The 12350-nt window shown below is 39.9% G+C and overlaps 1 protein-coding gene across 1 annotated transcript in view; it reads right to left on the bottom strand.

Annotated features, from left to right (window-relative positions):
* cfap58 (cilia and flagella associated protein 58) overlaps positions 1-11947 on the bottom strand; it is a 48417-nt gene extending 36470 nt beyond the window's left edge. Inside the window, exons 1-6 of the mRNA XM_061898091.1 lie at positions 11680-11947; positions 9122-9270; positions 7487-7637; positions 7203-7397; positions 3521-3658; positions 1985-2144 (exon numbers count right to left, since the gene is read on the bottom strand). Of these exons, the coding sequence (XP_061754075.1) occupies positions 1985-2144; positions 3521-3658; positions 7203-7397; positions 7487-7637; positions 9122-9270; positions 11680-11934 (1048 nt within the window). The 5' untranslated portion in view covers positions 11935-11947. The remainder of the gene's footprint in view (positions 1-1984; positions 2145-3520; positions 3659-7202; positions 7398-7486; positions 7638-9121; positions 9271-11679) is intronic.
* Between the last annotated feature and the right edge of the window lie 403 nt (positions 11948-12350).

Below are 12350 nucleotides of genomic sequence, written 5' to 3'. Positions count from 1 at the left end.
ATTCAGAGGTTAATTTCATCACACCTCGTGTGTGTGTGACTATCAGTGGTACTTTGACTTTAAAATCAGGATTAATCACAGGTGATTGCGTGATTAAAATTTGTTTACGAAAGACCCCAAATTTGTTCATAAATGATATTTAATTGTCAGAATGTCATCCAGGAACGTTTTTAACAGTTTTACTTGAATGCATGTAATTTATTTGCACAAAAATTAGAAACAGTTATTTCAGCCTGGAGTAAATTGCCAGCGAACACACCAATCAAAGTTTCCTCACTCATTTTTGTACTGACGTATGTATAAATCTGATCACTGATCATATAGAGGTTAAGGTTAAAATGCTTGTACAGGCAAAATAAATTACATGATTAATCAAAATGTGTTAATGATTAATGCAATACTTTTTTGTGATTAATCAAATGAGTTACCTCGTTAATTTTGACAGCCTTAATATATGTGTCGCCGATAAAAAAATAAACATAAATTAAACCAATGGCCGGAAACCAACGTTGAATGACCGTGACCTACGATCCCTCAGACGGAACTGTATCAAAAACCGACATCAATCTCTAAAGGATATCACCACATGGGCTCAGGAACACTTCGGAAAACCACTCTCACTAAATACAGTTCGTCGCTACATCTGTAAGTGCAAGTTAAAGCTCTACTATGCAAAGCGAAAGCCATTTATCAACAACATCTAAAAACGCCGCAGGCTTCTCTGGGCCCGAGATCATCTAAGATGGACCGATGATAAGTGGAAAAGTGTTCTGTGTTCTGATGAGTCCACATTTCAAATTGTTTTTGGAAATATTCGACATCGTGTCATCCGGACCAAAGGAGAAGCGAACCATCCAGACTGTTATCGACGCAAAGTTCAAAAGCCAGCATCTGTGATGTTATTGGGGTGCATTAGTGCCCAAGGCACAAAAGCCAGCAGACACTAGCACGAATCAACTATCCAGGATTCATTGGTGATTGTTGCGGCTTAAAATTCCTGAACTCTTGGTAACCTTTTCCGAAAGTTGGCCAAAAGTTGCAATGTTTTGAGGCTTTTTTCCCCTAATAATATTGACTCAACTAGGAATTGTCTACTTTTTTATTAATGTTTTAAGTGATCCTTGTACCTTAACTTCAAAAAGCACAGGATTTCAACAAATACAGGAAAACAAATACTCTATATGTTTTACTCGACTTGAAAGTTGACACTAGATGGCAGTAAAAGCCCATGCTCAAGAGTCAAAGTCAACTTACAGTACTGTTTTAATTGATTATAACTAATAATATTAACAATTAATTATAATCACAGAAATAAACACTCCCAAAGATTTCCTTATTGTTCACTGTCTACTGTCATCCACATTCTGTGTGTATGCTTTACGCTTGAAAAGTGTTTGTCAATCTCAAACATTTAACACAATTACCCTGGCATGTTAAGATCATTTGTGAACTGTTGAGAGCAATCTATTGTGCAAAGTTTTGTTGATGAATTAGAGATGATGAGACATTATCTATCATCTCTAACATGTAAATGCTGCCTCTTTGCGAGGTTGGCATTGCAAATGAATATATGTTCTTAACTGTCTTACCCTGGATAAATAAAGGTTAAATAAATATATAAACACAGTTGAACCAGGGAGTGAGGACATTGGTCTGTTGCTAAATGTTTCTATACTCCATTACGCAGAAAGCTTAGTGCTGTAGACAGGAACCGGAAGTAAATCTGAGCGACATCAAGGACGACAACTGTGTTGTTTGAGCGATATTGAGTTGATATAATATTACTTGTTGTTATTCCTGCTTCATCTACACAAGAAAAAAACATACGTTTTTAATTAGACAGTTGAAGATCAATCCAATTGGCAAAAATGACACTGATTGGCAAAAATGTGCCATGACAAAGTTGCAAGCCTTGCATAATTTACAGAAACTGGTTGAAATGATGGCAGGAAATGGTTAGTGTTAATGAGGAAAGCTTGCATACCTTTCTCCACACCAGCGATACGAGCTTTCAAGATCTCTCTCTGTACTTCCACATCCGATTTCTGATCCTCCATGACGCGGAACTTCTTCTGGATGGCCTCTTTCATTAGTCTTTCTTTGGAAATCTCCTGGCGAATCTGATTGATCACGTCTTCTTTCAACTGACAGTTGGGAGGAAAGAGGAAAGGGCTTAACTCAAATTTTGGTTATCCCTAATGTCAATCTTACTATTTAATACATACTATATTATACATAATGAACGCCTGCATCACCTAATATAGGGATTGACAACCTCTGTGCCATGACATATTAGTGTAGTTGAGAGGTCATCATGTACATCCAGTTACGCTAAATTGATCTAAAAATGTGTTATTTACTCCTTTTTGTATGATTGTAAAATTCTCGCCCAAATTATATGTTTAACCTTTCGGTTATCATACGGTCCAATCTCCAACACCCATCAATCAGCTGATTTTCGTGAAAAAGTATGTAATCTGCCAATGCCGATTAGTGCGTTTCAAAGCCTATCACAATATCCCCTCTGGCTGATAATGTGTTTTATTTTTGGGCCCTCTGCTGACAGACGGCTGGCAGCTAATTTTGTATGTCTATACACGGTAATGATCATCACTTCCATTGCGACAATTAAACTGCTTTTCTGTGTATCTTAAATATCATTATTAGGTACCATTATCACTTGAGGACCAGGCTAAACATGGTACACATTGTGTAAGTACAAGAAGACGTAGGCATGCTAATCGCTAAGCTAGCTTGAAACAACAAAAGAAATACATGCTGATTGGTAATTGTGGATGGAATCGTGTTACAGTCGAAAGTAAGCAGCTATTAACAGGAAATTAACAAGTAGATTAATAAGAGTCTAGAGTGAGGATAATATAACAACTGTTGTGCTCTGTTGGTGTGTATCAGCCAGGCGTATACGTAAGAGGCTGGATCCATCTATAAATCAGTAGTGTCGATACCAAGGTGAGTATCAAAATCCAGATGCAAAATGATTATTTTGAATAAGTCCCTATACGCAGGAGCCCTTTGAGGAGAAACTATTTAAAAGCATAGTAGTCTTTAATTTTGTTCAGTTACTGTGTACCATTGACTTTGTTTGCTCAAATAACTGTGTGTAATAAAATACTACAAGGAACAAGTTTAAATATTGTGTTGATATTTTTACATTGTTAATAGCACCCAATTTAAAGACATTTTAAAAATTACAGGTAATACATGTATCGGCCGATCTCACTCATGGATGATTGGTATTGGAATCGGCAGCATAAAACCCGGATTGCTGTAACAGATTAGAATGATTTACATTATGACCAATCCTGAAGGTACCTTATTAGGTACAGAACTTCATTATTCGGTCGACCATAGCTCTTTTTCACCCTCGGGATATTTTCAGGATCTTTTCCAATTATATTTTACATTTTGACTTTCAAATGTTGTCAAACTATTGTGTTGTAAAAATATCAAAAAAGAGTGAGGAGCATACAGTGCAATTATTTTGTTGTGTGCCATTCACCTTAAGTTCGGTTAAGTTCTTCTGATTTTCCAAAAAGATGCGTTCTCTAACGGATACGAGCTGATCCCGGTCCCGTTGCAACTTGTTGGTTTTGTGTTGCAACTGTTCCAGTTCTTTAGTGACTTTCTCAATGGCATTCTGTTGTGAAAGAAGCAAACTGATATAATTATTTCATTGCTTAAGTAATAATACGCTGGTTAGCATGTTGGCATGTTGCCAGTATGCTTGTGTTTGTTCAGTTGTAAATAATTTAATGGGACAGCGTGGCTTGGGCAGTAGAGCGGCAGTGCACACAACTTGAGGGTTCCAGTTTCGATCTCAGCTTCCGCCATCCGAGTCATGTCCGCTGTGTCCTTGGGCAAGATATTTCACCCTGATGGGTCGTTGTTAGTGCCTTGCATAGTAGCTCCCGCCATCAGTTTGTGAAAGTAAGTATAAATGGGTGAATGTGAAAAATAATGTCAAAGCGCTTTGAGCACCTTGAAAGATAGAAAAGTGCTATACAAGTATAGTATCCATTTAATTGCCTTATGTTATTGTGAGAATTCATTTTCTTGATGCCAGTGTAGGATAGTAGACTTCCATCTCAGTCATCGCTGACTTTCTGTGGAGAACCAACCAGTCAGGAATGAAAAACATTCAAAGTACATTGGGGTCACCGTGGACCGGAATCCTCACTTACAGTGAACACCTGAAAAAAACTGCTGGAAAGATTCTTTTTAGAGTTAACCTTCAGCAGAATTGGCAAGTATCAACAGGGGCTCAATTGCCTCCACCTTCTGGAAAACCAGCCTTGCCCTTACATACTCAGCAGCATTGCCCTCCAGTGTGAGCAGCAAGTTGGCGCACCAGACACGTTGACACCATCCTGAACTCCTTGATGCGACGAATCTATAGTTGCTCCTTGTGTCTTCCAACCTTACTCTACCTGGAATTCACCGCAAATCCAGAAAGTTGTTTGCATCCCAGACAACGCCAACATTAAAATCCATGAGTCCCGGAAATCCTTTTGGATGTACACGTCACTGGACAAAATGGGCTTTGATGTGGAGTCAGCGTGGCAAGGCATCCGCCATAAAGAAAGATCTCCCACTCATCAGGAGACAATGGTGCACAACAACAGGATCTGCATCATTCATGCAAGAACTGTACACTACCTTTACTTCTGGAATTTCTAAAGCAATCCTCAATGACTGTAGTCACTCAGTCCAGACTGTGGCAATTCCTTGAACAATCAAACTTCTTCCTCTTATCATCGGCTGCTTAAACTTGAGTTTGTCACAATTGCGTCAGAAGTGGGATGCCTTTGATTGCAACCGCATGAGAGAAAAAATTTGGAATTTGGCATTCCTCTACATTCTACGTAGGGAGTTGGGCCAGAGCAACATTTAACTGAGAAGAAGGGATCAGCTGGCTTTGTTTATGGAGCTCATGAACCTTGGCCTGGAATTAACAGTTTAAGACTAAGAGTTCCAGATAAATCCTCATTTAGACTGTAGTCACCCAGACCAGACTATGGCCCATTCTGTAAATGATTGCCATATGGGATGTTTTTCTAGAGGGATCGGTGAACTCTGTGTCCGCAAGTTAGGGATGAGTAATTTCGTAACTTTATGCGCTGCAGACATGTGTGTTAGCGTTGTCTGTAGCGAGCTGACTAGCCCAGTTTGTAGCAGCTCTAAGCGGCTAACAAGCCACGGTGAACCGGATGAGACACATAATAGATTTAGCCCTTTAACTAGTCCTACATCTCAGTCTACCGGACACTACACCTTAATCATAGGATACTCCATCACCCGGGACATACAGCTTAGTAAACCAGCCACAACTAAGTGTATTCAAGGGGCCCGAGCATTGAAGCAAATCTTAGGGAGCTGACACGCAATAGGCTTAGTAAACACTTACGAAAGGCTAATCGCACCACTAGTTACGCGAACATAGTTGTACACGTCGGCTCCAATGACACTAGAATGAGACGGTCAGAGATTACAAAGAGGAATAAAGCTACGACTTGTGATCTTGCTAGAAAGATGTCTCAGCATTGAGTACTGCGAGAGGCAATGATGAAATGTATAGCAGATTCGTTTCGCTTAACAAGTGGCTGGCTTGTTTTTGTCAAGAAAAGGTACTAACGTCTGTTGATAATTGACCCTCTCTCTGGGGAAAACCGGATTAATTTTTTGCCACTTAAGGAGGCATGTCCTCTTAATTAAACGAGTGCACATATTGCCCGTCCCCTTAAAACAAGTGGAGAGCTTACTCTAATATCTAATGAAACTCTTGACCTTAGCCCTAACTTAAGTAATAAATATAAATCATTTGAGGTGCTCACTATGAGGTCTGTCACCCCACTACCTCTACATCTGGCTGTTAACTATCTCAGGACCCTATTCGAACTTTGTCAGTAAATTTTCTGAGTTTGTTGCTGATCTAGTGATGCACGCAGATAATATAATTATAATACAGAATTTTAATATATATATATATATGAATACCCCTGTCAGACCCTCCGTGCATGGCGCTCCAGACCCATATCCGTGGTCCATTCCAAGGTTTCTTGTTGTCCCCATTGGGTTCAGTTTTTTCTTTTCTGATGTGGATGTGAGCCAAGGATGTCATTGCGACTTGTGCAGCCCTTTGAGACATTTGTGATTCAGGGCTATATGAGTACATTTTGATTTATGAATTGAATTCCTCTCTTTGACAGAATGCACAGTTGGTTGGCTAAACAACCTGGACTCTACTCAGTGACGGTCTTATAACATGTCATTGGTTGATGGAACCATGACTCCTTACTGCAGAAATGATCCTCTGGTATTTTTTGTTTGGTTTTGGAAAAAAAATGACTTGCTTGTACACACGAAACTCTTCCTTTTTATCAAAGTTGTATTAAATGTCTCGTTGTATTCAAAAGCCACCACATCCAGGTGCGAATAGAAGCGCGATTTAGCAACTGGTGACCAGAAGAAACAGCGGTCCAAGCAACACTTACTTTAAAAGGCAAAACCCTGCAGGCCCTTATAGACCTCATTCCACAGGAGCAGCTCCATTAGCAGGCTAAAGAGAGAACACAAATGTTTGACTGCCCAGCACACCCCATACTTCTCCCTCCTGCGGACCTCCAGGAGAACCCAATGGAATTTGCCTCTTTAATATGGGATCTTCCCTCTTGTGACTATCTCTCTCCTCTTCTGAGACCCCAACTTGAGTGGACTGTAAGGCAATACTGATCAGGCACTACCAACAACAACAACAACCTTTGGTACCTTAAGCATGAGCTGTTCATGTTTTAGTGGGGGACTTAGAGTAAACACAGACCTTGATACGTAATGTAGAACAGCTCCAAAATTGCTGATTCCCAACAATAGGGAAATTTATGGAACAGTGCTTGGGAGTTCCACTTGAACATCCATTGCACTGGTTGCCCGGAGAGGGGGTGTCCCCCACATATGCGGTCCCCTCCAAGGTTTCTCGTTGTTCCCATAATGTTGAGTTTTTTTCTTGCCCTGCTGTGGGATCTGAGCCAAGGATGTCGTTGTGGCTTGTGCAGCCCTTTGAGACACTTATGATTAAGGGCTATATAAATAAACTTTCATTGATTGATTGATTGAGTTTGGTCAAACAATAGTCATTTATCCTATCATAGGATCAATAACTAATACCATATTGATTCATTTACTACCTTCATTGATTTCAGTTGTTGCATTGATCTCATCTGTTCCTCTTTGAATGTTTGGGCGTCTTTTTTCAGTATTAGTATCTCTCTGATCTTGGTTTCCATGTTGATGCTGAGCTCATTCAACTCCTTCTCCAGTTTTTCCTTCAACCTCTGCTCACGGGAAATGTCGTTCTGCTGCAACTGAATCTCATGTTGAAGCTGCACAGAGAAAGAGCAATAGTTTGGAACGGACGCTGAATTCAGTCATCACAATGAAAAATGTTTAATGTCAATAATGTCTCACACACCTGGGAAATGTTGTTTAAGGCAGCCTCCCTTTGGTTCTCTGCCTTCTGCTTGCTCGTACTGGCGATGCTCAACTGTTCCCTGAGACTCTCGACTGTTGTCAGCAGGCGATCGCGCTCATTTGTTAAATCTTCAATCATTTTCAGCAATTCACTGCAAGCACAATTTGGTTCTCATGTATTTATTTAAACAATTACGGATACCTCCAGGATTTCTCAGCTCAAAATGTCTGATTTCGTGGCATCATCTTCACAAAGTTGCGGCACATATTGCTATTGTTGTCAAGAGGTCACATGACACATCGCCTTCTCTGCATTCTGGATTTGCCATGTACAACCATAATAACAGTTTACAGCTGATTTTTTTTAATCAATAACATTGCATCAGCTGGTGATTTTATGAATTTGTTATCAATGTTTGAAGTGTTTTTTGTAAATTAAACCCCAAAAGACACAGGATTTCAATACGTCTATCATGTGCATAGTTTCGAAAACAAATATTGATGTTTCAATCGTTATGTTAACAAATTTAACACTATAGGGGAGTAACAGCACGTTACTGTACGGTAAATACACCACCAAAGGCTGCCTTATTGTTCGATGCTCTGTCATACACAAGTTGCAGACATTCTTCCGTGTATGTTATATGTGTGTCAATAGTAAATGTTTGTTTGTGTTCCAACACATTGCACGTAGTTTATACCCACTTTTTATGGAGATCTTGGAACTAGTCAGATCTACTAGGGTATTTTTTTTAAGGTAAGTCAAAAACCTGTGTGAAGTTAGTCTCCCATGTCGTTGCAATATTAAAATACAACTGCCATTTATTTGTGCTATATTTGTGATTTAAATGTTTTTAGGTAATTCTAAAATACTTTTTCTGACCAGCAATGTCAACCAGCCCCACCTTGTCCAAAACTCGCAAAATTCTCCCAAAAGTATGTGCTACGTACGTTTGTGCTTGTTTAGTAATACGACTAAATACAAGACGCTGAAGAAATATGATATCAAAGAAGTGAGGATGTGGGTTTGTTGCTAAATGTTTATTTACTACATTACCCAGAAGGCTTAGAGCTGTAGACATATGAAGGTCTGAGTGACTATGAGAGTTGTGCTGTTAGAGCAATATAAAAAGCTGAAGTATTGTTACATATTGCTGTTCATAGCGCACGCACACGTAAACATTTTGAATGGACAGTTGATGTGTGTGTTTGAACCCCGGTGCGGGACAAATTAGATTGGCAAAAAAAACGCTGATTAACTAAAATGTGTTGCGAGGATTGGACATGATTTGTCTGGAATCGACTGAATTTGCACAAACAAAACAGCTAATTTTTGGAGGATATGACCTACTAAAAATGTCTACGAATCTAAAATTGGCCCAATTGTGTGTGTGTGTGTGTGTGTGTGTGTGTGTGTGTGTGTGTGTGTGTGTGTGTGTGTGTGTGTGTGTGTGTGTGTGTGTGTGTGTGTGTGTGTGTGTGATCGTTATCTGTCTATCTGTGTTGGCCCTGTGACGAGGTGGCGACTTGTCCAGGGTGTACCGAGTGCAGCTGGGATAGGCTCCAGCACCCACAATGATCACACCGAGAGGGACGAGCAGTTAAAAATGGATGGATGGATGGAAAAATGATTGACCTTTGATCTTGGTTGGCGGAGGCCATACTTTGTTGTTCTGCTAGCTGTGTTAGGCTGGTAACCTCCTCTTGTAGATTCTTGATCATCTCCATCTGGGCCTGTTCCTTAACATAAGCAGCATCCACCATCTTCCACGCTTTTTCCACTTCCTGCAGTGTTAGGGAAGAACATTTCAGGTTAACCGATTGAGGATTTAGCATTTGTCAGGAAAATAGACATATGAGAATAGAGGTTATACATGAATGCGTATTTGATGCAGTACATTGAGTAAGTATTTGATCCCATTGCAAAACGTGACTTTTTTTTTTTTGTAGTTGGTCAGCAGGGTTGCAAACATCTCTGGAAGGATTTTGGTAAGGGCTCAAATAAGTAGTTACCCTTAAAATGAACCTGAATGAATCCTTTAACCCAGGGGTGTCAAAATCATTTTAGATCGGGGGCCACATGGAGAAAAATCCACTCTCAAGTGGGCCAGGCTGGTAAAATCACGACACAATAACTTAAGAATAAAGACAACTTCAGATAGGTTTTTGTTTGAAAATAGAACAAGTACAAATGTACAAATCATGTTTAGTTTTTTTACGCTTACTTACATAATTCATTTTTAGACTTACACAAACTTTAATTGTGGTTATATATAAAATTTCTGAATAAATTATGTGATAATGTTAACCAGTGAACTCTTTGGTGTTCATTTTCAATCTATCAAGATAAAAAAAATATTTCAAAATCAAATTACAGGATGTTATTTATTTAGTTTGATCATTTTACTCGACTGATGTACTAACATCATATGGTTTTATGTCATCTACAAAAATACAAAGAATTGCTATTGTGACATTAAGTAAACACATTTAGAACAGCTGTATCTTTCATTAAAAAATTTCAGGTTAATTTTTATATTTAGCAAACTCATCCCGCAGGCCGGATAAAACCTGTTCGTTGGCCTGATCCGGCCGGACGTTTGACACCCCTGCTTTAACCCGAACACATTACTCCTCTGGAAAATTCCACAAGTCATGTTTACTGAATTATCTTTTCTTTTATTCTAAAAGCGTGGCTATATTCACAAGTATCCCTGCTTAAAAATCCAAGATCCCTGCTTGGCACTCAGCATCAAGGGTTGGAATTGGGGGTTAAATCACCAAAAATGATTCCCGGCCGCGGCACAGCTGCTGCCCACTGCTCCCCTCACCTCCCAGGGGATAATCAAGGGGATGGGTCAAATGTAGAGGACAAATTTCACCACACCTAGTGTGTGTGTGACAATCATTGGTACTTTAACTTTAACTAAGTAGGGCTTCACGGTGGAAGAGGGGTTAGTGCGTCTGCCTCACAATACGAAATAGTCAGGGTTCAATCCCGGGCTCGGAATCTTTCTGTGTGGAGTTTGCATGTCCTCCCCGTGAATGCGTGGGTTTCTTTCGGGTACTCCGGCTTCCTCTCACTTCCAAAGACATACACCTGGGGATAGGTTGATTGGCAACACTAAATTGGCCCTAGTGTGTGAATGTGAGTGTGAATGTTGTCTGTCTATCTGTGTTGGCCCTGCGATGAGATGGCGACTTGTCCAGGGTGTACGCCGCCCTCCGCCCGATTGTAGCTGAGATGGGCACCAGCGCCCTCCGCGACCCCAAAAGGGAATAAGCGGTAGAAAATGGATGGATGGATTTAACTACTAGTATTTAACTCACTCCTGTTACTTTCAGTCATGTTACTAAAATAATTTCTGATTTTTATTGATTCTTATTCTTATAGTCTTTTTTTTCATCCAACTTGAATTTAATTTTATGAATGTTTTTAACATTAAAAAAATCCCTTTTTTGTATATTTTTCTGTGTATGCAAAATAACACATTTAACATACTTGCATATGTTCCTGGCACTTTAGCGGCTGAGATTGGATTCCCAGTACGACTATATACAAGCCCAGCACTAACAAAGTGTGCCAATGGGGACAGTGAGGAATGCTTGGGAAATTTGCAAGTACCGTATTTCCTTGAATTACCGCCGGGGCGCTAATTATTTTAAAACCTCTTCTCACTCCTGCGCTCACCAAAGGCATGCGGTAAAAGTAAGCGTGCGCTAATTATTTTAGAACCTCTTCTCAATCCGGCACTTACCAAAGGCATGCAGTAAAAAATTTAGTGTGATGTAAGCTTGGACCTTAAATCCTACTGAATAGCTCTTAATGTTCTTCCCTTTATGCGATTTCAAATTACCGGTATTGAAATCAGCCTCCTCCATTTTGAAAATGATGACAGGTGAAGTGTCACTCGTGACGTCACGAGTTTGACCAGGCGGTAATACTAAGCATGCGCTAATTATTTTGCAAAGCGAGTTTGACCCGGCAGTAATTTAAGGCAGGCGCATACTATATGCCCTGCGGCAATTCAAGGAAAGACGGTATTTGCCTTGTCATTCATTTATAATGCTCTTATTCACGAAAAACAGGGCGTGTGATCCGCCAATGGTCGACTGATAAAATCAGTACTCGTTTTCCCGACTGTATAAAGTAAATATAATATACAAACAAACAACAATAAATAACTACTTTACCGTTTTAAGAGACGATATCGTTGTCTCATCATCCTGGGTCATCTTCACAGCAGCTTCAAACTTGGTGGAGGCTGAAGCAATCTCTGCACTGAGTTCCTTGCACTTGGTCATGAGCCTTTTCTCATTTCCGTAGGACTTGGTCAGGACATTGAGGAGCTTTTCATACTCTTCACGAAACTTGTCCATGTTTGGGTCCTCTTGGTCCTCAGTGAGCCCACTGAGAACCGCCTGGAACTCTTCCAGTGACTCGGCCATGTCTTCCCCTGCGTTTCCCTTTCCCTGTCAATACACGGCCATCATATATCACACAGCAAGAACCTTAAATAATCAACATTAATACTAAGGTGCAACTTCTTTGACAAGTTTTCACAGCAATTTCTGAATATCACGTTCAAGTATGCACTAAAAACGTGTATATTTTCAAATAACGCCTCACATTCAACAGGACTTCATATTACATTTCATAATATCAAGTACACCGTTTTTAAATTATGGGGAACTTACCGCAGTGGATCAAAAACTACATAAAAAGTCCATAATGTTAGACCGCTGTAATTTGACCAGGGTTTGCAATGGTTGCTAGGCAACGTCTAACCTCGCGAGAACACGTTCGATGTACGGCTACGTTTCTTCTGACGTCACGCTAAAAATATGGCTTCACTACGAAAGAG

Source organism: Nerophis ophidion, linkage group LG04 (genome assembly GCF_033978795.1).
Source record: "Nerophis ophidion isolate RoL-2023_Sa linkage group LG04, RoL_Noph_v1.0, whole genome shotgun sequence".
Classification (NCBI taxonomy): domain Eukaryota; kingdom Metazoa; phylum Chordata; class Actinopteri; order Syngnathiformes; family Syngnathidae; genus Nerophis; species Nerophis ophidion.
Note: the sequence above shows the minus strand (reverse complement) of the source record. Positions and strands in the feature narration are given on the sequence as shown.